The sequence below is a fragment of the Nothoprocta perdicaria genome, unplaced genomic scaffold (genome assembly GCF_003342845.1).
Source record: "Nothoprocta perdicaria isolate Ctin4 unplaced genomic scaffold, notPer1 scaffold_11, whole genome shotgun sequence".
Taxonomy (NCBI): domain Eukaryota; kingdom Metazoa; phylum Chordata; class Aves; order Tinamiformes; family Tinamidae; genus Nothoprocta; species Nothoprocta perdicaria.
The window spans coordinates 8,044,603-8,071,374 of record NW_020454205.1 but is presented as its reverse complement, the minus strand read 5'-3'; the positions used below and the strand labels follow the sequence as shown (position 1 = coordinate 8,071,374).

The following is a 26,772-nucleotide window of genomic DNA, read 5'->3' as shown; positions in this document are numbered from 1 at the left end:
CTAGTTTTAAATCTGCGTTGTAATTGTTCTTGTGTGTCCTCAAGCAGAGAATAAAAACTTTTTGAAGATTATGATGATGAGGACCACTTATGGATAAACAAAGGAATTTTACACAACTAAGAAAAAAGAACCCATTTCAAACCATTTCAAAGATATGATGTGTGTGTTCTTCATTCAGGAGTCAATGCTAATATTTACTTTTATGAGCTTTTACAGCAACATATGTGCCTTATAAATGGAGTACAAAAAATACAAGTATTTTTGTTGGTTTTAAATTCTGTTTAGGATGATTTGAACAGAGCTCTTCAAAATCAAAGAAGCCTGCTGGAAGAAGAGAAACGTCTGGCCTTGGACACGTTGCGTGAGGAGGTTCTGCACATGGAAGAAAAGCATAGAAAAGCACTCCAAGAACTTCAGGATCTTCATGAGGCAGAAATTAAGAAATATAAGGAAGAATATTCCAGGGAGCTTCAAGGAGAATTAGAGAAACTGAAAGCACAACATGAACATGAGCAAGAGGTCAGAATAATCTAGCTAAACATAAAATAAGCCACACTCCAAAAACTGAATACATTCAGTTTTATTAATCTCGGAAATAAGACTATATAGGTGCTGTTAGACTTTATTGGTGCTAGTAGATAAGGAGAGACAAAGCTGGGCTTACCATTATATATTTGAATTAATGTTCATAATGTTTTTGTCATGCAAGGATTTTCATGTTCTTTGATTTCAGATTATTTTTAATTCAAAATTTTAAAGCTTTCATTTTGATTGAACATAAATAACTGGTCATTAACTGTTGCAAGCTTGTGTAAGTGAACAGCCTTTACTAACACCCAAATTCTTTTTTTCTTCATAGTAACGTTGTAGTAGCTAACACTTCCTCATATATCCTGCCTTCAGGTTAGATGTTAGAGGTGTTTATGGATAACTGTTTGCTTTTATAATGAATGCTAAGAAGTTTCTAAGTTCTAAAATAAGTTCTTTTTATTAATCAACATTGAAATGGGGGAAAAAAAAATTCCTTGAGTCTATTAATTTTTGTTTTAGTGCCAGTAGCCTCAAGTAGTCAAGACTTCTCTCTTTTAAAAGTGTGTTAATTAGGAGAAGTCACCAACCAAAATTGAATTTTTTTCCTTGAATTTGTGAATATCACAAGCTTTGTTATTTTATAACTTTTGCTTTTTTGCTTACTAATTTGAAAAATGGGATATGCTAAATAACTGAAGAGTTCTGTATGTGAAAGTGCTCGAAGAGTTTAGCTAGACTTTATTGTTTTTTATATCTTTTTTTAATGTGATACTGTAATTAAAATATTTTCTATTACTTATTGCAGATGTATGCTTCTGTATCAGCATCTGAAGTAGAAACTGTGAGGACAACTCTTTTGGCTCAGTTTGAAGAGGTAAAACTGAAGCAGCAGCTTCAATTCCAGGAGGAGATTGAGCTTCTGAAGTGTCAATCAGAGCTACTACTTGAACAGCAAATTGCACAGCTGAAGGTGGGTCTAACTAAAATGAACATGAGTTTCATGTCCTGGAAAAAAAGTGGTTTCTTTGCTCACCAATAAAAAGCAGAGAATCTTTCAGTACTGCATGTGTTGCTCACACATGAACTTGCACATTCAGTTTATAGTATGGCTGAAAAAAATTCTCTCGTCTCCTAATTCTGAACATTACAGAAGCAATTAGTTACCAGGATTTTTTTTTTTTAGCCTCTCCTTGAAGGAGTCCCAGGGCTTTCTTTGTTTCATTGTCCTAATTTGCTCTTGTTTGACAAGATCTTCTTCCTTTAGAGCACATCTGCCCCACTGAAGTAAGCAAGGACCAATGCTACTAGAACACTCAACAAAGTAAATATACACTGTAGGGTTTAGATTTGTTCTTGTAAATTATTTGTCTTTCATGGAGCTCAGCGCCACACATACCTTTTAGTTGTTCAGACTGTGTGATCTCTCTGTCAGCAATTTGATTTAGCCAGTTCTTGTTCCTGCTTCTCATCACCGTTCCGTAAATTTGAAATTATGCAGATACCAGTGAGCACATTTAAATAATGTGTTTACCTATTTAACTGTTCTTAAAACATAGTTTTGGCATGACTTTGTGTTGAAGTGCTAGAGCTTAGACTGTGAGTGGCTGCTAGCTGATTTGAGCAGTACTTTTTGTTTTTTTTTCCCTTAAGTGATGGGCTTTTGTTTCTAGGAGTGGAAGTTTTTTTTTTTTCTTGTAAAGGGTGTGTAATCCAAAGTATATGTTGCTTATGCAGGAGGAATTTGAAGCTGAAAAAAAGACCTCACTGCATGACAAGGAGCAGGTGTTGATTCAGGAGAGGGAAAAGGTCCTGACCGCTCACAAAAAGGAGAAGGAGATGTTATCAGTGCAACTACAGGAAAAGGCAGATAAAATTATGCAGGTTTGGAAAATACTTAAAACCTAGATTTTAAACTTTCTTTTTCTGTTTTATTTTAACACAGCACTTCCGCTTTTCTCAAGGTGTGTGGGAGGGCTGTGTGCATAACTCTAGGTGACTGCTATTTTGTAATGCTTCATGTGTAATGTTTGCTAGCTGCAGTGCTCTGGCGGTAACAAGGAAACTGAAACTTGGTAATAGTTTGAAAATACCGTAACCTTTTCAGAGCTCTTCAGTCTTTTTCCACTGAGATTAACACTGCTTTAAAAAAAAAAAAAACTCTGTTTTGATTTCTGTGTATTGATGCCAACTGTATCTATCCTGGGAAAGATCTGTAGAAAAATGTGCTGTAGCTTTTTAGACCAACTGTGCTATAGGTTGTGGGGAACGGGTGGACATACTGTGCTGTGGGGCTTTCGTGTTTAGTAGAAAAGCTAGAAAGTGGTAAGAGTAACACTGACAATTTCTCCTGCTGAAAGAAACTCAATGTTTCATTCTTTTCAGGCAGGGTTTACTGAGTAGTGTGAAAGCTGACCAGGGAATAGAATGCTTTTATTTCCTTGTACTTCCCTTCTGAATGGGTATTTGGACTCATTTGTTGGCTTGCTTGGAGGCCAAGTTTGTTGCTATAGTACTGGTTTGTTTGGTAGTGTGTAGCGTGGAGTGTAATATTGCAGTTTGGATAATGCCTCAAATAGCAAAATCTGGGAGGTGTGTATGTTTTTCCTTTTTAAATGGGATAGAGATGCCATCTGAACACAAACATGAGGGGAGAGAACATTTCCTAGATGTTTCTAGAGCTTGTTTTCTGGTACAGCACATAAAGGAATGGAGAAAGCTGTCTGAGACTGATCCTGGATCAGGTTGCTGCTCGGGTTTGTGTACTGCACTGTCAACATTTGCTTTATACCTTTGAGGGGTAAACAGTAAAAGCAAATGAAAAACAAACAGAAGTGTGCCATGAAGTTGTTGTATGCTTTTGGAATTACTTGTGCACTAAATATGGATGCAGATGAAGCAGCTTCTTTGAGCAAAATCTGCATTGGCTAAGGTGAAGTGACATAGTAGCCATTCATTCTCAGTCTGTCTACTGTCCTTTGTTTCTGACAGTTTTAGAAGCAAATTTGCAGCACAGCTAAATAGTTGATGATTTAATATATACTAAGTGATGAATAGTAAGTTCATAATTCGGACAAACTGATTGGCTTTCTGTCTCTTGTGTCTTAACTACGTTTTTCCACAGCTGGAAAAGAAAGTGGAGTCTTTAAATCATCAAATAGAGGAGACTAACTCAGAACTGGAGACTCTCCTTCAGCGGCGAGATAGAGAGAACCAAGAAGGAGGAAATCTGGTAGCCATGTTGAGATCTGATATCAATCAGTCCCAGGATGAAAGGTTTGTACATCTTAGGTTATATAATGCTTAGTGTTCTTTTGCCTGCCTTCTTATAAATAAATGGACAACAAAGTGAGAATTCATCTGCCCAAATGCAAAATGTACTTTACTTGCAAGCATGATTTATTAGTAGTACTATGCTATCTGGAGATATATATATATTTTCACACATTTTATTTTTCCTCATTTTTTTTTTTTGTGTGGACTGATGGAGACTCTGGTGTTTGGGGATTTCTGCTGTTCATAATGTAGGCAAAAGCTAGGAAATTGAGAAAATGACTTTTTTTTTTTTAACTTTTCAACACAACATAAATTGGTGCAATTTGTCCTTGGAATACATGGATTAAAGGAAAACTATCATGCTGAATAAGCTTTTTGGAAAAAAATCACTTCTCTTTAAGAAGGCATCTTGCTGTTGTTGGTGTTCCCAGAGCTCAGTGTTACTTCCTCTGCATAATTTAGTGTCCTTAACAATATTGAAGTATAGAAGATTCCTAGTTCTTGGATGTTCTGTACCTACATCAAGTATTCCTGGGTTTACTCAGACTTTGGCATGAGTGACCATAGCAGGAATTGTCTAATATTGCACACTTCAGAAATACTATTAATATGTTTTCTTGAAACTAAAATGACCTCATGAATATTAACTTTCTTTATCTACTGTATCTACCTTTGGAGAAGGCACAGACTTTTGCCAAACTTGCCCTTTAAAAAATGGTTGTATTTTTGTGAAACATCTGAATTATTTTCTTTGATTTTCATTATCAGAAATGCTACTTGCTACTGCAAGACACTCTTTTTAAACTGTCAATTTTTCAGTGTGTTCTAAGTGTCTTAAATTGATTGTATGAGAGTTTGAAATGTTAGTGCTGCTTTCATTTTTAGGAAAAAAATGCAGGAATCTTATCAGCACGTTTTGAAAATGCTTATGGAGCTGGTGAAAGCTACAATAGCTATTGAGGATCTTATTTGTAGAAAGATTGGTCTTTGCCTTGATGATAGTCTGGCTTCTGGAGATTCTAAAGAAAGTCAGAGTATTATGGAAGAAATGGGATTCTTGCAGTGTTTCAAAGCCAAACAGAAGCATCAGCCAGAAAAAGGTGAGTACAAATCTGTTGGATGCTGTTACATAATATTTTTGAAAATGCTTTTTCATTTATATATTTATATAGCATTTTATATTATGCACAGGAGGCTTCACACTTCATGTAAGTATTCAATGTTTTGTGTGTGGAGGAGGCTCTAGGCAGAGATACCTCCTGATGCAACCTGTTTCTCCGTATGTTTTAAAATTTCTCCACACTAAGGTTGTGCCCACAACTATTTTATCACTTTAATCCTTGTAATAACAAAAATACTAAACTGTTCTGGAAAACAGTTGGCTGAGTAGATGATAATTTTATTTATTTATTTATGTGTTTTTTGTTTATTTTGCTTTTTAGCATAGTATATACGAGCCTCAGGTAAAGAAAGCTGGGGATGTATTCTGCTTTTAGGGATCTCAAACACATTTCACAACTTGCACAATATTCCTAAATATAGCGAAGGGGGAGTATCTTGTTTTATAAACATCAAAGTAATTTAATGTTGACAAATTTTCGCCTTGCTCTACTTCTTTAAGACCAAACAGTGTCCCTGATGTCAGCTGGTGGCTGGTTCTGGGTTGTTTTTCTGTGTTTTGAAATAGCTTGTTTGTTCATGATAGATGAGCTGCTGGAGGAAACCCTGACAGAACACAACCAACTGTCTCCAGTGACTGATGAGGGGTCTGAGTTGAGCCAGTACTTGTGTGAAAGCATTTTTGCAAACCCAGATCTGGCATGTGAAAATGAAGAAATGCCACTGAAAATTTGTCATCGCTTGCGCACTGCAGTGGAAAGACTTCTGGAACTAGTTACAGAATCAACTAAACAGGTAAAATAATGTTTTATCTATATAGATGTGTAATTACTCTAAAAAATGAAATCTGTTTTAAGGTTTGATGTATTTAAAGCTTTGTGGAGTTGGCTACTTTGAGAAGAAGTATTTTGTCTGAATATACAAATATACTGATGGACTCAGTGAGTCCATCCTTGCCCTCTTAGAGTGAAGATTTGGTCTCTGATACTTCTTGTAAACGAGACTCTAATGATTTTTTTTTCTGAGTACCAGGAGTTGCCACAATGCCCAGGGGCTTGGGATAAAATTAATCTAGTGCTGAAACAAAAATTCGTAATCTGGACCTAAATATATTAATGCTAACTAAATTGATGAGCAAGTTTTTATTTAAATGCTTGTAGTTCTGTATGTTTATTCAGAAACTGATCCTGGAGGTGGGGTGGTGATTGTTCTCTTTTAGCTGGAGAAAACGCATGAAATCCACGCACATTTTGAAGAGGAATTCAGCCGCCGCAATCAGGAAACGGCCCAAGTGGTAAGTCAGCACCAGGAACTGATGGAGTGCCTCAGTGAGGAAAGTGAGGCCAAGAATCAGCTGGCACTAAAGCTTCACAAAGCAGAAGGTAAGAAAATGAAATCAAGATGAAGAGATTCCAGTGTTATTTGCACCTAAAGTTCCTCCAAATACCTAAAATACATATTGGGGGTCTTTTGTCATTTTGTTGTTGTTGACTTGCCTATATAATCCATCTTTGCATTTCAAATCCCAGAGTTACTTGAAGCATGGTCTTCTCTGTTGCAAATTTACTGCTTATTTTCCTTCATCAGCACTGCATTTACCTGAGGCAGGCATGATAGTGTTTATTCTTATGCTTAAGCTAGTGACTGTGTGTGAAAAATACTATAATCTTTAAAACAGCACTTTGCATTCCTGCATGTCTGAACATGAGAACTTGTCTAACTGAAAAGAAAATACATTTCCAGTTTAAACAAGCCCACCTGTCTGACCCTAGAAGGGTTCAACAAGAGCCAGAGGAATGTTTGATGGTAGTGTAGGCATTAAGAGGAGACAAGAAGGCTTTTAATCAGCAGAGAGCTATTTTGTGGTTAGTTATTGAACATGATTTTCACTGTTGTGATGAACCTAAAGTTACATGTAATATCATATCATGTTAGTATATTGAGTTTGTAAGCTCTAAATTATCAGGAATTAATTAAAAAATGCTTCTGAATTATGTGCTTTAGTTTTTGTTAATAGTAGTTTTTGGAAAACCCCAATGAAAAAGAAGCCCAAGGTAAGGGAAAAGGCAGCAGCAGGCTTATAAACAGAAGCGGAATGATCCAGAGCAAAATGCACTGCAGTAGCATTTGCCTGCAAGAGGACTACTAAACTGCTTAGATTCATGTGAGAACTTGAAAACACAACCCACAGAGATGTAAAATATGTAATGGTTTTGTGAAAAGGCTACTCTTTCTTTGGCAAATAGCTAGTTTAGACATTCTTGAACCAAAAAACAACGGTGTGATATGCTCAAGGCCCTAGAGACATCAGTCACTTAAACCAAACAAAAACTTGAGCATGACAGGACTTCTTTTTCACTTGAGGAGAGCTGAATAATGCTCACTGTTTTACTGCTATTGAAACATGCAGCAAAACCAAGCAGAAAAAAGAAAGATGCTTTTTATAGCACAATCCTGTGGAAGGGAGGAGGAAAAAAAAAAGATAATCTCATCAGTAGACATGCTTTTCTTCTCTGTAATAGTTCTTGAGTGATTGAGGAATTGCTTTGAAATACTATGATCCTTTGTCCCTAGTTAAATTTCTAAAACAGGGGTTGAGTGCTTTATTCCTACAAGGCTCAGCGTGTCTTTTTTTGCTTGCTTTACTTTTTTTTTTTTAATTTAAATGGCATTATTTTAAAACATGTAGTCCATCTAAATTTGTTTATACTCAGGAAAGGTGCAGCTGAGTTGTTGCACTGGCCAACGCTGCAGTGTACAACAAAATAACCCCATCTCTACTGCAGTGCTTATGCTGAGGACTGACCAGTCTCTTGTTCTGATAAATGCATGTTCAGACAGGCCACAAAGATGTTCGGAGTTGTTGGTAGTGTCACATTGCCCTAAGACTGATGAAATTCTTCTAATTTGATGCTGACCTCCTATCTGGGAACTATGAATTTGATTTGCTTGCATTTAATGCTTTTTATTATTAAAAAATGATTGTGGCCACTGGTCACAGAGTGGGCATCCTCAGTCTGGCTCCCGTTTGTGAGATTTAAAACTTTAGGTCCGCTGCTTTTGGTCTGGTTCTTCACCTGTGTGTAGGGTTATCTTTGAGGGTTTCCACACTCTGGGATGGAAGGCCTTCAGGTTGAGCTTCTCTCTCAAAGCAGGGCATCTGCTTTCCATCTCTTTTCAGTCGTATTCTGTTAAGCTTACTTGGTCTCTCTAAAAACATATTTCCTTTCTCCTTTCTGTGAGTCATTCCTGAATTTCTTGGTCTCTGCATCTAGCATCTCATCTTTTTATTTATTTATTCTGGAGAAAGTCCATTTCTTCAAATCAGCCCCCAGCAGGGATTTTATCAGGCTGTCCTGAGATGGTCTCAGGCTGAACAAACTCTCATATACGTTCCCTGTGTTTTGTGGTATCTCGTGGAGCAACAGACTCAAAAAAATCTGTCAAAATATGTAATTGACACATTTTATTCCTTAAGCCATTTCAGAAAGTCTAGATACAATAGAAATTTAAATTGTTTTATACTGTTGCTTTCTACTGTTTGTATTAAATCATTTACTTGTTTTCAGGTATTTTTGTTCAATTGTTTTTCCAGAGATGAGTTTATCTGGTGTTTTATTTGCATTCTGACTTGGGATTTTAGGCATTATTGAAGGCTATGTTGCAGAAAAAGCTGCACTGGAAGAGGCCTTGAATCTGAAAGAAGAATCTGAACGTCGTCTTGTTGTGGAACTGGAGAATATGCGTGAGCGCTTCCAGGAACTGACTCAGGAACAGGCCATCCTTGGTGAGGAGTGGGTATGAAAATTGGCAAGAAGGGAATTGTCCTCTAACTAGGTCACACTGCAATTTATCTCTACAGCATTCCCGTTTTTGGACTGATGACTTAGGCTGGGACACAGACTAGCAGGACTTCACCGTAAAAGCAGAAAATCAAATAAAGCAGCTGGTTCTTCACGTTTTGGAAGATAATGTTGTTAGTAAAGAGTAGTACTGCAGTTTTCTGCTTATTTAGAAACAGATAGTGTCTGAGGAAATGAGGAATGCATTAGGAACTGAACTGAAGGAAGTTGGTTTCAACAGGTATTCCAACAGTCATTGGAATGCTAGTTAACACAGTGTGGACAGAAGAGAGCTGAGTTGGAGCTGAAAGAATCTTAATACTGCCAGGAGTCAAAGAGTTAGTTTGATATTGATGGAAGTAATAAAATATGCAGCATAATTCAGTGAATAATTCTTTGCTCCCCGGGGTTTTCCTTCAAAACAGACAGACAGATGATCAAGAAGGGTGATTGTGGAAAGTCTTTAGTGAATGAGTTCATAGTCTGCTAATGCTTTTAAAAGAAAGCATACGGAGTGCAGAAGTTGAGTGAGGTGGTTTCATTGGAAGGGGATAGGGTGAGGAGGTGCCTTACACATTGGAATGAAGAGTGGCCCACTCTAAGCCCAAGACAAAACCACAGTTATCCACTACATTACCAAGTTAAATTTGGAAGACAAGACATAGCAGTGTAGAATTATCTGAATGACTTAACCCCTGCCTTCCACACACTTGGTGGGAGGCAATACTTGAGCTTTTTTAAGTGTAGAAAGCTTGTATAGGGAACTGGATTTTGGTAAAGGGGAGTTCTTCAGCACGTGGCCTGTATTATGCAAGGCCTGGGGGTCTGTGCTATGCAACTTACAGTACAAATAAGTAGCACACAGTCTAGCAGTGACAGCAATGATTCATTAAAGACAGAAAAATCTTAATATAATAAGCTGGTTCATATTCATATCTAGGGTATCTTTTGATTTATGAAAGAAAATTCAGAGATTGTTTGGTGACCATGCCATAGCGTCATTCTAATATTTCACTGAATTTGTGTATCATCTTTGAGTAGAATTGTTAGCATTTGGGGTCATTTGCCTTATGATTTTGCTAATGTCAAGATGAACTTTCATTTTTTTTTTCTGCTTGAGCCTCCTACATAACAGATAGTTGTACGTAGTTTCTGGATAGGTCAGAAGTAAAGATGGGGGAAACAGTTGTGGAGGGTTTTTTTTGTTATTGTTTTATTTTTTCATATTTTTCTATTGCTGATGGTAGAAGAGACAGTAAAGCCTATAAACTTCACACAGTGGAATCAAATTTTGTCAAGAACGTACTCTACTTGTTGCAGTTAATTGTCCCCTTTTCAGGAGACCGTTGCAGACTTCTTTCAGCCCTACTGTATCATTCTTCTAAAAGTCTTATGTACCTTTCATGTCTCTCTCCCATCCCTTGTCATCTTCTCTTTTTCTCTTCCTCTTGCCTCTCTTCAGTTCTTTTCCAACTCTTGATTTCCCAGTTGTCTTGATCTTGTGGTCCACCATCCTTCCCTGTTCTTCCTTTTGACTATCCACAAGTCCTTTCAAATACAATGCAGTCAAAATACGTGTGCATGTTAGCATTGAAGTTGTCTATTGCTCTGACTTCTCATAGACTCCTTAATAGTTAAGGGTTGCTTTTAGAGAAAATCTAATAGAGAAACAGAACAAAACCTGCAGTGGTCTAACATAAATTGGCCTGGCTTACAGAATCTATAATCTTTGCCAGTAAGGGGGAAAGAGCCAGGGGAAAACATTTTTTTCCATGTGGAATGACTATAGAAAATAAACAAATTCAATGGGCTGCAACTGAAAATGAATGCATGTTTTGTTTGCTTTACAGCGATGATTATGGCATTGAGTAATACCTCCCAAAAGAAATGCAAAACCATTTTGTAGTGTTGTAGGACATGGCTGCTCCTGGGTGTCATGGAAATAAATGTATAACAGCTTACAGAGACTGAAGGTCTTTTCTAGTACATTGAATCCCACTGGTCAGGAACTAAAAGGAGGTTTTAGGCATTAAGGATTCTTTCTCTGTTGAGGGAAAACTGGAAATGTAAAGAGAATATTGATTGTCTTGGCTATTTACCTGTGCATTTTCTAAGAATCTGGCAATAAACTTGCATGGTTATAATGTAAATGCGTTATGTATAGCGGCTATAGACATGGGTTGACACAAGCGATCAGGAGCTTCAGGTCCTAATTAAGATGAAGTGCTTTTGCTAATTCAAAGGCAGGTACTCCACCTCATTTATGCATGAGTTTCTAGTGATATGCAAGATGGAATTGCTCAAAATGTCCTTTTTTTGTCTCGTACACATTTGTATGCTTTGATTTCTAGGAACTCCTATTGCTAATGTAGCACAAAGAGGAGGTTCAGGTTTGTAATGATGGGTGTGTGTGGAATTTTTTTTTTGTTACTGTAACACTGAGTGAATGAATTAATGATTTTGAATCTCTTTTAACAAAGAGGAACAGTACTTCATAAATAGGCCCAAGAAATTACTGGGATTATGAATATCTTGGCAAAAAAGGCACCACAGAACACGCGTGTGATCCATCAGAAAGCAGTTAGACGTATTCAAATCACTGATCAATTTTGCAAGTAGTTTTGCTGCTGAACGCCTTAAAGTGCGTCATGCAGTTACCTTCATGTTGGTCAGCTCCATTTTTTTTGCGAGAGGACAGCGAGGCTTGTAAGCTTGCTGTGAGCTTCTCATCATTCACAATGGGAGGTTGTAGTGGTTAAATTAAAAAGAAATGAGACTGAAATGGAGCTAAAAAAAAACAGGGTAAGAACTGAAGGAAGGATAATGGAGGCTGGAGAGATGTAATCAGAAGGTATTCAGGATCCATAGATCAGGAAAAAGAAAGAGGAGAAAAGACTGATAAAGACTAGCTGTAATTGAAAGGGTTTGGAAGGAAAGGATACAGGATACTAGAAGGAAAAAAAATGGAAAAGCAAGCAAGAAGGTGACGTAGTTTTAACACTTGCTGAAAACTTGTAGATGTCAAATAGAGATTTTCTTTTCTCCTCTTTCTTTTTTTTTTTTTTTTTCTCTTTTTTTTTCAGATCCAAATGAGTAGGTAAGCATGTAATCTGGTAAATACATAGCTGATATGATCAGGTTTGGTGGGCTACTCAAAATACACTCTCATTAATGTTTTTGCTTTCATCTACATATGCACTTACATCACTGTCTTCCTGTTGCATACTCAGTGATGGAAAGTGTCTGGCCACAACATACTTGGGGATTGGCATTCTCCTTGAAGCTCCAATCCAATTTTCTAGATGTTTGCACAGCGATATTCAAGAATTGAGCCCTAAATTCACCCCCTTCCTTATCCCAGTATTCTGTAGTACTCTTCCTCTGGCTTGGACTTATTTATAGTGCCTAGAAAATATGCTGAATACAATCATATTGCTTGGAGTTGATTGACATGGTTTGAAAAAGCCACTTTTTTTCTGATGAATGCTAATGTGAGCAGAATGGCCTGGCTGATGCAGTGTGCTTCAGTTGTAGCTTGGCATTTGCTAATGGTGATTTTGGAGTGGAGGGAAGGAGGGTGATGGGGCTTTACCAAAGTGGAATTGCATGATTTGAATTTGTGCTGATAAAATAGCAGGTTTGTCCCATACTAAGATGTGAATCCATGACCTGATGATCTACTCGCTTTTCTTTATGCTGTATGTATGTACTTGGGGGAGCTGTGTAAAGAGAACATGTTCAAATAGATTGCGTTTATTGAGATATGTGTATTTCAGCAATCTATTAAGTATTTTAAATACCCTGTAAAATTTTATAGCCTAATTATATTATGTCTTCTATCTTGCATTTTTGGCTGAGGAGATGGTCCTGCTGCTGTTTTTTTTTTTTTTTTCTCTTAATCAAATCAGCCTTTTATTTCTCAGGAGGCAATAGTGCTGCTTACTAAGCTAAAAAGAAGCTGTTGATTCATTTTGTGCTGTGTTTTGTGCTTCTGTATGCACTGAGTGTAAGCAAATGCAGTGGAGTGCAACAGGTGCTGTTTTATTGCCATCTCTTGCCTGATGAAATGCTCAGCCCCTGCTGAAAGATCATTGCTGTTGGGCCGCTTCTTAGTTTCTTTACCTGGATTTAGGCTCTGTGGTTGGCATGTTTTTAGGTCGTACATCTGAGTGTTGGATGACTTGCTCGGTTGCATCTCATGATGCCAATGTCTATCAGTTATTCTATCAGACCCACTGCTGCCTGCTGCTGTTCCTCTCTGCTTTCCCTTTTGCTCCCCTCTGCATGCTCTTTGCTCTTGAGGAATAAGTGTGTCCAAGGACTTAGCTCGACATGATTTCTGAATTTAGACTGAATAATCTCACCTGCAATAGCGGGATTATTTTTAATGTTCACAGTTAATGGCAAAGCCTCTCTTTATGTTGACAGATTCAGGCCCTGCAGACAGTTTCAGGTCTATATAGAAAGCTGGCAGACATATTTTGAAAACTGGCAGGTTTGGGTGACTGAGAGAGGAGTGAGAGGCTTAGGGATGTAGCATGAGGGAAGTAAACTGGGAGGAGTAAGGAGGTTTGGAGCAAAAGTGTGTAAGTTGGGCTTGAGAGATCAGGTTGAGAGACTCTAGAAGTGTAAGGTTGAATGAGGTGAGGCTATAGAAGCGTAAGGGTGCTGGGAGGGTGATATGTGGAACCTTGGCCCTGGATATTTCCAAATGAGGTTCACTTTGGGATTGAGCAGAGATGTCCATCTTTTTTTTTTTCTGCATCCACCTTTTTCTTCTGTAAATCTGATAGTCTTCAGAGCATCACAGAATAGTTAAGGTTGGAAGGGACCACTAGAGATCATCTAGTCCAACCCCCTTACTCAAGCAGGGACACCTAAAGCGTGTGGCACAGGGAGTCTTAGAGGCAGTTTTCAAAGATCCAATCGGAAGTGAATGTCTAAGTTTCTTTTGTCCTCTTAAAAACAGTATCCTGAATTGTTTTATTTGATTCTTTAGCTACCCAAAGTACCTGAATGTACTTTCCTTAAAAACCGTTTGTGTACCCTGGTCTCTCAATCTTGTTTTTATTTTTTGTGTTCCTATTCAGGTCTGCTTAAGGAAGTGGAATTTTTAGCAAAGGAGAAATTAGAGCTGCAGTGTCAGGCAGAAAAAGATCATTCCAACCTGCGCTCTCAAATGAAGGTTTTGGAGGTAGAACTTGAAGAACAGTTGCATAGTAACCAGGACCTGGCTAAACAGTTACTGGAGGTTGCTGACCTAAAGCAGCAAATTCAAGTCCTTGAAAAACAGCTTAAAAATCAGCGACAATTCATGGATGTAAGCAAGCTTGATACCACTTTTTACATGGCTTTTGGAGGTGGTAAATGCTATTCCTGTTTGGTGAATTTCTTCACTACAAAAGTAGTTTTTCTTATACTTAATGTTTTAATAAATGTTCACTCTCTAATAAAAATTTTCCATTATCTCTGATTGGGTTGATAGGAGCAAGCTATAGAAAGGGAACATGAGCGTGATGATTTTCAACAAGAAATTCAGAAACTGGAAGAACAGCTAAAAGCTACAGGAAAATCACAGACTTCTGGACAGCCAAGAGAATATGGGGTGAGTAAAACCATATTTATAGACTGAGGGAGTTTCCATTTACTGCAGTAGGTATCAAAAGCTGCATCTTCTAGGGGACTTGCTCTTGAGAGACTTCTTCCTTTGTCATCACCCAGAGAGCTGAGTTTCCCCACACACGCACCTTCGGATTAACTACGTCTATGCAGTCAGGAGTGCCCTTGCATTACTTCCTATGGATAGGGAAGGAAATGTCACACCAGGACTTGTGTGTTACAGTAAAATTTCAAAATCTTTGTGTTTGTTTTAAATTCACTGGAAAAATACTGGCACTCTGCTCTCTAGAGAACACTTGATGAAAAGCTTTTGGGTCCTAAAACTTGTTTAATTTTTCCAAATACTAGTTGGTCTGATAAAGGGTGTTACTTTACGTTTGTTTGCCTTGTCTTGTCTAAAATTATAAATTAGTCCTTTTTCTCAGATGCTTGTTTATATGATACTTGCTTTCAAAGATTAACTTTTGCTTTTTTGTTTTTTGTTTTCACATAAATGAACATTATACAGAACTATGAATTGATTCTGCAGGTATGGAAAACAGCATGAACACCTTCTCAACCCTTCTTCCCTTTTCCTTTCAATTTCTCCTGTTTAATTAGATCTCTTCTGGCTTCTTTCTCTTCCTTATGCATCAAATCTGCTTCAGCTAGACTGAGAGAGAAAGATACATGTCTCAGGGTGGCAGAGCAGGTGGCAGAGGTGGGAAGCTCCTTGCAATTTGATCTCTTGTCTATAAGTGCTTGCTCCTGCTGGCCTCTTGCTGGGATGCATTTGCATGCTGTTCCTTGCTGTAAAATATTTTTGTGATACAAAGGTGAAGTTGAGGTTCAGAGTATGAGATAAAAGTAGTGAAGTCAGTGATGTGCTGTGCTTCAGCCTTCAGTTTTTTTTGTGACACCGCTCTTAAAACTTCAATCTTTACACTGTTTAATTGCATTTCCATCTATAATTTTATGTACAATCTATGAAATTACAGACCTCAGTGTTAGAAGTGCATTTGCCATGAACAGCTGGATCTCTGGCAGAGTGTGCTTCTGTGCTGGCAGGCAGATTGCGACCAGCCTTCTCTAACTTCTGCAGATGCCTAAGGAAGTGCTAGCAGAAGTCAAGTGATTACATATCTTTCTGTCTTGGCTTCTCATTTGTATGAATATTGCCTTTCACTAAGATTTTTCTAAGAACATCACATATAGTTATATGTATGTATATCAGGTTAACATGATATACTATGTCAAAGATCAAATGCTTTCCCTTTTTTAAAGCCTTTTCTTTCTCAAATGCCATATGGCTTGTTGAAGGCATGTTTGTACCTCTTTCCAGAAGTTCCACTTTTGTGGTGGCTTTAACATATAACATATATTCTTTGTGATTCTGTGGGTGCACTCACTTTTCCTAAGATTTTGGAAAAATCATGTGAAGTATGTCAGACTGTTAAACCATTGCTTGCTTTCTATACAAGCTGTTGCCTGGAATATTTATCAGGCTATTTCTTTATTGAGTAGACATGTTCCTTAGTGGGGAGAGAGATCTGTTAAACTTAATGTTCATGGTTGTCATGATTTGCAGCCTCTCTCAAAGCACTTCAGACCTGAGAAGGGAAAAGGCACAGCAGAGAGTTAATCAAGCTGGGGCCAGTTGTGGGTAGGATGCAGCACGTTTGCAGTCTGTGCCAAAATGAAATGCAGGGATTCAGGGCTCTCGTGCAGTTATTTAATGCAGCTGCAGTGTCAGTAACTGCTCAATTTGGGCAACGAATGACTGAGACAAAACAGTTCATCTAAACTTCTGATTCTGGATGTAACTATTTTAAGAGGTTCATACTTGTTCCCTTTGCTGTTTTTTAGGCTTGGGGTGTATGTAATGGGATTATTTTGTGGGAAAAAGCATTGAGAAAGCATTTTTTATCTACGGACACACAGCACTTGCTCAGCAGCAATGTGGCATTAAAAATATGTGTTTCATATGTAAAATCTTGTAATGGCTGGTGTTATGGTGATGTATGCCCAGATCTTGCAGCAAGAGCATCTGTGCAGAACATACTAGAATTTTGAAGGTATTTTTCATACCAGAAAGCTTTTCTGCTAGGTTAGAAAACAAGTCTGTCTTATTCTTGACACTTGCTTAATTGCTGATGAGATGAGAAAAGAAGAAGATATATACATAATTAAGCAAATGTGTCGGTGCCTTTAAGCAGTTGAAAATGTAATGCTAATCACTTGATGTTTTTAACCAGTATATGAAACTTTCTATGATTATTAATTCGGTTAATTTAATTCTATTCTTCTGCATTTTCCCAGAGGGTGGTTTTCTGCTTTAGTAATGTCTGTACATTACTTGGACATAAAGTTCTATGTTAATATATAGTGGTTTTAATTTATAATATTGAAGGGGAAATTATGTAAGTTCGGAGACTCTTGATGAACAAAACATTTATTTTGCAAATATCTCCTCTTCCTTACTTTTGATGTTGACTAAATAACTTCTTTTAGAAGGAGTCCCATTGCTTTCCCACTGGATCTAGTTTTCACTTTGCTTGATGACCTTATCACTCCCTTTGTAGTCTCTTTTGTCCTTTCTCTCCTCTCTGTCACCTTGCAGCGCTCTTAGCTTTGCTTTCACATGACTTACTGGGATGAACGAGTGGCAGTTTTCCTGCAGCTCTGTGCACAATTGGATCTCACTCTGCTCAAATGCCAAGTTATTCTTTTCCTATTTAAGTATCATCTAATCTGTGTGGACTACAATGAATCTGATTTTTAGTAGTGTATTTAATTCATGTAATTTTATTTTTTAAATTAATAAGCAAATATGTTTTTTAGTTTTTTTTTTTTTTTTTTTAAGAGCTGATATATTGGAAAACAAGGTATCAGGAAGTTACTTTTTCATCCTCTCCCTCCACTTCTGTTTCTCTTTTGTCTGAGATTTTTAGCAGTAGTTTTGCCTATACTAAAATTTTGCCTGCTTAGCTGTGAAATTACAATTCCTTCTAGTTGGAATTTATGTTACATTGCCTGAGTATCTGTGTATTGTGATTTCTGTATAGGTAGAATCTTTGCAAGCAGAAATAAAAGAGAAGATGGATGATTACAGTAAGCTGTTATTAGAAAAAGAACACAAACATCAAGAAATCACAGCACGTGATAAAGAAATAGAGAAACTGATGGCACAGATACGAGAACTGGAGCACAGCGGTACTGAAGTCTCAAAGACTGTGAGCTATTTAGAACAGCAACTACAAAAAATGAAGAAAGTGGAAACAGAATTAAAACAAGTAATTTTAAAATGAATTTTTAACTTTTAAATACCTGTTTAACTAGACAAGAAATTATGCAGCTATTTTCCTGTGGGAATTCAATGACTTTTTTACAATATTCTTTGAGGTTGTGCTTTGCATTTAGTGGTGAATTAAGCTGTTGTATTAACAGCAGTTGTTGTAGACACAGTTTGAAACAAAAACTTCTTTTTGGCATTTGTCATACTTATGTGGATGGGAATAACTCTTCTGCTTCTCTGAGAGTTCCTAAGGAAAATAGTGAGTTTTAGAAAATATGTGAGTTTCAATCAGTGGCTACGGCTGTGTCAAGGAAGGGATTGCTGCGTTGGCATGAGTTCAGCAGCAAAATGATTGAAAGCTGGAGGGAATGATTTATGAGGAGAAGCTGAGAGAGCAGGGCTTCTTTAGCCTTATGGAGAGGAAGCAAAGATCTTGTTGCCTACAGCCACGGGATGTGAGAGTATAAAAGATGGAGCCAGACACTTCTTGGCAGTGCACAGGGGAAACATGAGAAGATAAGGATGTAAAGTGCAACAAGGGGAAATTTCAGTTAAATAATAGGGAACAAAAATCCTAATGGGACATTCAGACGCTGGAAAAGGGGGACATCTCAGAGGAGTGGTGGAGTCTGTGCCCTTGCTAGATATTCAGAATTTGCCTAGCAGTTTGCTCTAAGGCAGTTTGCTCTAAGGCAGTTCTGCTTTGAGCTGAAAATTGGAGCAGAAAGCGCCAGAGACCCTCCTCTGCCTCAGCTATTCTGAGATTCTATACGGACAGATAGAAGCCATGACTGCTCACTTCCCCTTTGGTTTGCTTTGAACATGGAGACTGACACTGCTTTTGGTACGTGATAGTCAATTGTCCCTGAAACCCTTGTGTTTTATTAAACATGCTTGCTTTCATCCATGGTAGTTTGAGACATTCTTTTAGCTGTCTGAATGTCCCATTAAAGTGGTCATTCTCTAAAATCTTAAGTAAACCAAATTCTCCATGGAGAAAGTAATTAATGACTTTCCCACAAGACTATCCTACTGTATTTGCCAGCTGTAATAGGGATGGCCCTTGTAGACTGCTTACTTTCCATTTGGCTTTGAGGCTCTCAAAGTCAACTTACTTAATCTGCTGTCTTGTGCATCTTGGAATAAGGAAAAGAAAATATGTGAGATTGCATCCTATATGTATCCATATGTATGTTTTCAAATGAGGATGTGTTTCATAAAGCCCCTATTTTGCACAGGCTGTTGCTGCATCACTGGGGCAACCGCAGAATGTTAAATTGACTCTTGCACACAGAACTGTGCTTACACCATGAGCTAAGGTGCATCCGCCCAGTAAATGCAGGGGGATCTGAAGACAAGCAGGCCGGTTCTGCAGTAATCAGATATCAGTTGTCAGATATCAAGCTGAACTTCGAAATGGTGCGAATGGCTCCTTAGTTTTGGTGTTCACATAGGAAAAATAAAAGGCACTGCTCTTGCTTGGGTTTCATTGGTGCTGGCCCTTTCATGCATGTCAGTAAATGACTCAGGTACTCGTAGCTCTGATAGAGTTAGTGTGATGGCAAGAAAAACTTATGTTTTTGTTTGAGGACAGCCAAAAAGCTTATGGTCGGTGCTTTCCTACCCAAAGAAATTGATGTGTTACTTTCAGGGTGGTGCTTCTCTTCCCTCCTGCAGTGGTATTGGGTGCAGATGGCAGTTTTATATCTCAGTTGGGTGTGACTTGTGCATGTAGCTTCTTCTCTCCTTTTTCATGTGCCTGGAGTACTCCCTGTTACTGGTCAGAAGGTCAGTGAGAGCACCAGGATTTTCTTTAGGGATTAATTATTTTTGACAGGAGCATTATGTGTAGATGGGATGTATATCTTGATAACTTATTCTAACACACACAAAAATATTTTGCAGGATAAAGAAGCATTGCAACAGCAGCAGTACAATAACCTGATTCAGATCTCTGCCCTGCAGTCTAAATTGGATGAAGCGAGGCACAGAGTACCTGCCGAGGGCAGTTGTGATCAAGCACTCAAGAAACAGCTACAGGCGGAGCAGGAAGCACTTGAGATGAAAGATAGAGAGGTAAGCAGTTTGTGATGTTAGTAGGTCCCTGCAGACATCAGGAGCAGTCTCACAAGTTGCAGAAATGTTTTGCGTGTTAGCTGAGAATTTAAGCCGATCAAAAATACTCTTGAGTTGATACAAGCTGTGTAATGTGTAATTACTGAATCTTAATTTTACAGTTTGAACAAGTCAATGAATGTAGCTTTAGTGATTGTTGTGTGTTGGGTTTAGTATTGCAGATCTAACTTCTCTTTTTAAGGAATATGGTGATCGTGTAAGCTGTTTGTGATTACATTAGGCATTAGATGTTGTTAGCTTGTCTCAAATTGCTGCCCCAAACTACATCTCATGCCTTGATTTCCTTTTCTCCCTCCCTGTCTCAGACATTTAATATAAGCACTTAGATTTTTAAAAGGGGAAAATGAAGGGGAGCCAAACCCTTAACCTTGTAATTCTTCCAAAATCAGGAAGCTTTGGTTCCCAGTTAAGGAGCTAGTACACTAGCTTCTTGCTCATTTGTGCTCTGTTTTTTTAATTAAATTGTCCCAGGTATTTTATTCATATAAACCGATTAGAGAGAGTTTAAGCCATGGAGCTTGCTGTAGTTATTGGCAGGAATTAAGACGGTGAATTAAATTTAATATTTTCTGCTTAAATAAAGGAATTTAATTAAAACAACTTTGCCTTTTCTTCGTTTTAGATTGCCAGCTTATTAGACCAGCTAGAGCAATGTAAAGATAATTTGATCAGTAAAAATGAGGAGATATTGCAGCTGAACTTGCAGTTAGAGATGCAAAAAAACCTTAGCACTTCCAGCATCAGCCAGCTTCAGTCAGAGAATGCACACTTGAAGGTAGGTTTCTTTAGCTTATGTGGTCCAGTTAAACTACCAGAAATCCCCGTTGAACAATGTGTTCTCTGTCTCATAAGGTTCTCAGTGTGGTTCTATATCTCATATTTCCTGCATGTGGACAACTCTGGTCACTGTTCGGAAGGTCTAAGAGGCACTGAAAAAGGCTGTGCTGGAGCATGGTATCACACTCTGGTCTTCCTTTTGTGCCCGTGACCTTTGCAACACCCTAATACATGAGAGGGAAAAGGCAGTGCTACTCCAAGTATTCCCAATGTAGACAGTGTGATGGAGTTCTTGCTGTTCCCAGGTGCCCTCTTTCACTGGAACATGACAATGATACTGAGTTTCTACTTAGCTTCTACTTAGTAGCTGCTGGTTCATGAGTTATTTAGTAGCTGCTCATTCCTAAAACTTTTTTTTTGCTATAATGGGATAGATGATTTACACGATATCTTGTATCCAGAAAATCCAGAAAAGCAGTTCTCCTCAGAGCGCGGTTGTTCACAATAACTTCAGTGATTCTTGGATTACAAACTACAGTGTTGCTGTTCAGTAATTACTGCTGAAATCTTGCTGTATTTCTGACTTCTCCAGCTAGAGCTGGTGTTCTAAGGTTTAAAGATGGTTGTCTGATAATTGTGCAGCTAGTGTTTGTCTCAGTTTGAAAATTGAGAATTATTGTACCAATTTAATCAAGTGGTATAAATTCAAATGAGGTAGCTGTATTTATTTATGTTTCATTATAATAAGGAGATGAATATTTAAGTAAAGTAGTTCTGTCCTGCCGTTATTTTGGAAGAAAATGAAAGTCCCTTGTAATCATATTGATGTTTCTTCTGTTCAGGAGGATCTGACAAAACTTCATCTGAAGCAAAGTCAGAACCAGAATAATAGTGATTCCTCAGCTTTGTCATTCCCACAAGCACTGCTTAATGAAAAGAATCAAGAAATTGATCATCTGAATGAGCAGGTGAAGAGACTTCAGCATGAGCTAGAGAATGCTGTGAGCAATAAGGTAAGAGCATCTCATAAATGGCCACTGTTGAATTTTGGGGTGGAAAAGGAATGCGCAGAATCATATTGCTGATTAAATCTATTAAGTGTTTCTTATATTAAAGAGAATTTTGAGTAGGCACCCAGCTAAAGTCCACAAATCTTTTTGCAGTTAAATGCTTAATGCCTAAGTGGTTCAGAAAAACAAGATTTTTTTTAGTAATTTTAACTCTTATTCACAATAGTAATTTTGCCTCCATATATTAATACTCTTATCCATTTGCTCAGGCTGCGGAAGACCAAAAATGTGAAATTGAAGAACTCCGATCTCTTGTTGAGCATCTTCGTGGCGATCAGGAAAGGTTGCATAAGGACAAAGATGAAGAGGTAGAACAGCTTCATGGAGTAATTGAGAAACTTCAGAAAGAGCTAGCACAGTTTGCACCAATATGTCATGAAGTTAGTGACAGCCAAGATAATCTTTATCAGCTTGATTTGGGGGAACCAGTGCAAAACCTTCAGAATGAGCTGAAGAAGGGGTTGGTAGATGGCCAGGGTGATCCTGATCCAAGCAGAAGAAACACATCGCTACTCTCCAATGTGAAAGAACTTCAGGAAGAACTAGAGCTTGTCTCAACTGCTAGGGAAGCTTTGCAGCACCAACTGGAAGAGAAGGAATCACAGTTCAGAATAGAAATGGAAATTTTAGAAAAAAATTTTCAGAAAGAACAGGAGTCATCAAAGCAGCACTTTGCAGAGCTAATCTCTCTAAGGTTAGAGTATGACACACTTCAGAAAGAATACCAGCTTTTCCAAACACACTTTTCTCAGAGAGAGGCTGAAGCAAGAATGATTTCTTCTCAGATTCAAGAACTGGAAGATACTGTTAGAGAGAGGGAAGCAAATATTCTAGAGAAAGATGTGCAGATGAAGGCAATGGCAGATCAAAGAGCAGCTGACACAAATGAAATGCAGTGCTTAATCAAAAAGGTAGCAGTACTTGAAACTGAGCTGGAGAGGAAAGATGCAGATCAGACTCAAGAGGTTCACAATCTTCAGTCAGAAGTTTCTAGACTTGATTTTGAGGTGCAAACACTAAATCAAAAAGTAATGGTTTATCAGAGGGAAATTGATGAACTGCAAGGTTGCACTGCAAAACTGAAAGATCAAATAGAAGAGCATATGAGAGATCTTGAAGCCTTACGTTTGGAAAGAGATGACCTAATTTCACAGTTGGAGACCTACAAGTCAAAGGAGCAAGATGGTTATGAAGAGGCTAACCTTCCCAAGCTGGTCACCGAGACAGAAAGAAAAGGTGAAGATCATAAAGGAATGGAGAAATTGGAAGAACTGGGAACAACTGTTGATCAGTCAGTTGAAGTCCTGGTTTCTCCAAGTGAAGAATTGGTATGTAGTTAGTTTTCTAGTAGTGTTACTTTTTCTTTTCTTTTTCTTTATTCTTCTTAAATAAGCCAATTTGTGTTATTTTAAACCCTATAGTTTGTTCTTCTCAGTATTGTAATGACAGAAATGAAAGTAGTATTTAAAGATGACCTGTATGGGTACAGAGTAAAGATACCATAAAAACTGGTCGTGTGGATCACAGCAAAGATTCTCCTGTCTCTGTGGCCTTTCTGCAGGTCAGGGGTAGATGGCTGGAAAAAAATAGAGCCGAGCAACATACGTGGAAACTTCATCCATTCAGGAAAGCTCCTTTAGTTTTTCTGAGCTGTTTGTGATTTCAAGCATGAATCTAGGGAAAGTATTGAAAATGCTCCATTCTGTGCCAAATTTTAGTAGAAACTGTTATTTACTCTGAATCTTTAAAGAACCATTTGTTCTGAGGATTTTAATGTGATCTTTAATTAAGTTGCCCGAGTTTGGAAAGAAATAGGATGCGGAAGACTTGTATTTCATGGAGCTAGGGACATCTGTCATGTACTAACTTAATGCATGATAACACTTACTTACTGAGGTGATAATTGTCAGTAAGAGCCCTGAATATCAAAGCTCCTGAGCACATAGGAAATAAGAAAGTGAGGTGCCAGTCTTATGTAATTTGGAAGGTTCTTACTTAGCAATATGATATGGGTATAGAAATCTGAGGTTGATTTATCTGAGGTTGATGCTGCCCTTGCCTAGCCAGGGGGACAGGAACGGTTTGTGAAATACTTAGTATGAGAGATGCACCTGTAAAATCCTAGTTACTGTAGATACAATGCTGACATCTGAAAAGTATAAAAAATATATAATTTATACGGATATGGAAATTGCTCAAACAAAAAATATGTTTTCCTCTGAATGCAATGCAGAGAGAGATAAAGGATACTTTGCAGAATGAAGAGAGTACAAATATAAAGATGGCAACTCGTCAAGAAGACCTGAAATCTGAATTAGTTTCTACAGAAACAGAGGTAGGATTCAGTGAAGAGAGAACTAGTAAAACTTTGAAAGATATGAAGGGATGTTGGAATTTGGGGGACAGTAAAATGACTTTAAATTTTTTTTTTTTCAAGGAGATCCTTGGGTTTTCAATATTTAAGTTTATATATTTCATGTCAATAGTATTTTCATGCCTAATGCAAGATGTCTTTGAGTATGTTGTGACAATGGAGGGTCTTCAAAGATAAGAACTACATTGAGTTAAAATAAATAATTTGACTGGATCCTCAAGCCATCCTTTATAATGATGAATTATGGATCACCCCTTCCTATGGAATAGTTCCTTCTAATAGAAGTGCAATATTCTGAATATCATGATAGCTGAATGTCATGATGAGATGTGTTATAGAACCTATGTCTTTAGAGCTTAAGCAACTCTTCACCTTGAATATATTTTATGGGAGCTGATTCAAAATGTCACAAGAGGTCAGAAGTGCAGTTGTATTTTTAAAGTGTTTTAGACAAAGTCACTGAAGCAAAATCCATCAAGAGCTGCTAAACTAAAAGATACTGAAATATGCAATTTCAGCAGAAGAATGACCTAGTCCTATAAAACCTTCTTCAGATATGATGGACATAAATCCTATTGAAAAGTAGGAGGATTGTCTGCACAATTATGGGTAATACTTCTTTTTCTATTTGGATGCAAAAGTCAGCTCTGAGAAAGTGGGTGCATTTGCTGATTAATGTAGGGTTTTTTTCTCCGCTGATAATACTTAGCTCTTATATGGCAGATAAATATGCTGTTTAAAATGCACTGAAGTACCGTTATATCTGATTATTACATTGGAGAGAGTTTTTTTAACTGCATGTTTTTAGTTTGTAAAATAACATTTAATTCCATTAAGCAATTAATATGTGTTATTTCATTGTAGGAGAAGGATAACATCAGAGGTGACTTAACGGTTCACAATATAAATCGGGAATCTCAAATTAAGCATTTGCAAGAAAAGGTCTTGACTCAGGAATTGAATGTGGTCAATAACTCTGAAAAGCAGGAAGATCTGAAAAAGTCTTGCCAGCAAATGTTGCAAATCCACCAAACTCTCGATTCGCCAAAACACAATTTAATCATGGGTTATAAAGACACTCCGAAAGACTTCCAGGATTTACTTGTGGATATGGCTTCATGGGAGTCACCTGAGGTTGTGAGAAAGCAGGATACAAGCGTGGAACTTCAGGCAGTGCTTCACTTGACTCCCTTTACAGAAGTGGACAGCACAGATTTTGACATGATGCACGCAAGGACATCTATGCAAGAAGATACCCCAGAATTTGTGGGATATCCAAATCTGTATGTACACGGCAGTGAGGAAGCAGCAGTGGGAGTAGATGTGAAATCCCTGGTTTTCTCTGAAAGTACCTATTCTGTGGATGACGACCAAGATATAGAGAAAATTTTAGTAAGTGATATTTCATGTCACGTGTATATATATGATGTCATATAAATGTCAAATATATATATTTTAATATATGTTTATTTAATTTTAAACCATGGCTCTCAGTGAACTGTAAAAGTTCTCCATCTATACAGTAGGTGAACTGTAAAAGCTCTCCATCTATACAGTAGAGTGCAAGGTGAAATTGTCTTACAAAAAACTCTTTGTACTTTTTTTCTTCTAATGGAAATGTTCTGTGTACTCATGTCTATATCATTTGATGGGAAGATGAAGTCTGTACGGCTTTGCTTCTGAGAACCACAGGAGCTGGGCTAGAAGATTTTATTATTAATGGCTTTACAGTATGCCTAGAAGCTCTGCTCGTGTTACAGGTGATTTTAGGTGCCCTAAGGTGCTTTTAATGACAAAATTTGGAATGAAAATTAGTGGCCCATATGAAAAGACACTTTGAGTTAGACCAGTGTGGTGAGTTTGTGCCGTGCCTTGTCAACTCCAGTCAGCCTGCTGCTGGAAAGGAGGGATTTCTTTTGGCCCGTTCCCTCATCTCTGGCCTCTGCCTTTGTGCATCCATCCATAGGCTAGTGAAGGAGCTTGGCACAGCTTACTTCATTCTGGAGCTACTCTCTCAGACTAATCAAGGAGTTCTGAACTTTCATTCATTCAGACTAGTCTGATGAAGATTTTAATAAGTGAAGAGAGGGGAAAAAAAGGCAGGGGAGCTCTAGTTTTGTTTCATCATGGTATTTGCTGTCTCTTAACACTGTGCTCCAGAAGGTGTTTGCCAAAATCTGCAGCAGAGACAAGGAGGCTTTTATTGCAGAAAACTCTACAGCTGGATTAACAAAACTAATGCTAAAAATTATTTCCAAGCAGGTGAGAGAAGCTGATAATCTAACCTTAACCCCATCTGATTTGCAAGATGACACAAGATCAACAGCATCAGCTGTAGAAGTGGCGAGTGATGGATTTGGCAGCAGTAAGTATAATGTTCATTCATAACCTCAGTCTCAGAAATATTATAATGCTGCCTCTTCCTTCCATAGTCTTTCATTTCTCAATCTTTTATTGGTGTACCTTTTTTCAGGTTTCTGGTTTACTTAGACTTCTATATTCATGTTAATGGAAGTCTTCTTTTAACTTTTCATCCTTGTGTATGGAAAAGGAGGCACAGTATTTTAGCAGTTCTTGACTTGCAACATTTTTTCTAGTGCTAAAGGCAGTTTATTACTTTTTTACTTGTTTGAGTTAGTCGAGTCAATCTTGGGTAAATCTCAATTATCTAAGCTGAGATGATGCTGCGTGTATACTAGCTAAAGAAATCATGGTTATTTTTGCAAATATTTATGCCAGTTTTAAGTTCCCTTCAGG

The 26,772-nt window shown here is 37.7% G+C and overlaps 1 protein-coding gene across 5 annotated transcripts in view; it reads left to right on the top strand.

The window, feature by feature from the left end:
* Positions 1 to 26,772, top strand: part of PCNT (pericentrin) — a 71,266-nt gene that overhangs the window by 28,504 nt on the left and 15,990 nt on the right. For 3 of the 5 annotated variants that reach the window (XM_026047828.1, XM_026047810.1, XM_026047793.1), the window contains 19 exons: positions 286 to 519; positions 1,337 to 1,501; positions 2,266 to 2,412; positions 3,653 to 3,804; positions 4,690 to 4,904; positions 5,510 to 5,718; positions 6,143 to 6,305; positions 8,567 to 8,710; positions 13,856 to 14,085; positions 14,251 to 14,370; positions 14,893 to 14,913; positions 17,429 to 17,656; positions 19,564 to 19,734; positions 20,417 to 20,569; positions 21,414 to 21,584; positions 21,851 to 22,969; positions 23,875 to 23,976; positions 24,880 to 25,407; positions 26,275 to 26,380. In XM_026047828.1, coding sequence (XP_025903613.1) covers positions 286 to 519; positions 1,337 to 1,501; positions 2,266 to 2,412; positions 3,653 to 3,804; positions 4,690 to 4,904; positions 5,510 to 5,718; positions 6,143 to 6,305; positions 8,567 to 8,710; positions 13,856 to 14,085; positions 14,251 to 14,370; positions 14,893 to 14,913; positions 17,429 to 17,656; positions 19,564 to 19,734; positions 20,417 to 20,569; positions 21,414 to 21,584; positions 21,851 to 22,969; positions 23,875 to 23,976; positions 24,880 to 25,407; positions 26,275 to 26,380 — 4,378 coding nt within the window. The remainder of the gene's footprint in view (positions 1 to 285; positions 520 to 1,336; positions 1,502 to 2,265; positions 2,413 to 3,652; positions 3,805 to 4,689; positions 4,905 to 5,509; positions 5,719 to 6,142; positions 6,306 to 8,566; positions 8,711 to 13,855; positions 14,086 to 14,250; positions 14,371 to 14,892; positions 14,914 to 17,428; positions 17,657 to 19,563; positions 19,735 to 20,416; positions 20,570 to 21,413; positions 21,585 to 21,850; positions 22,970 to 23,874; positions 23,977 to 24,879; positions 25,408 to 26,274; positions 26,381 to 26,772) is intronic. The other 2 variants (XM_026047801.1, XM_026047819.1) reach the window with 2 other exon arrangements.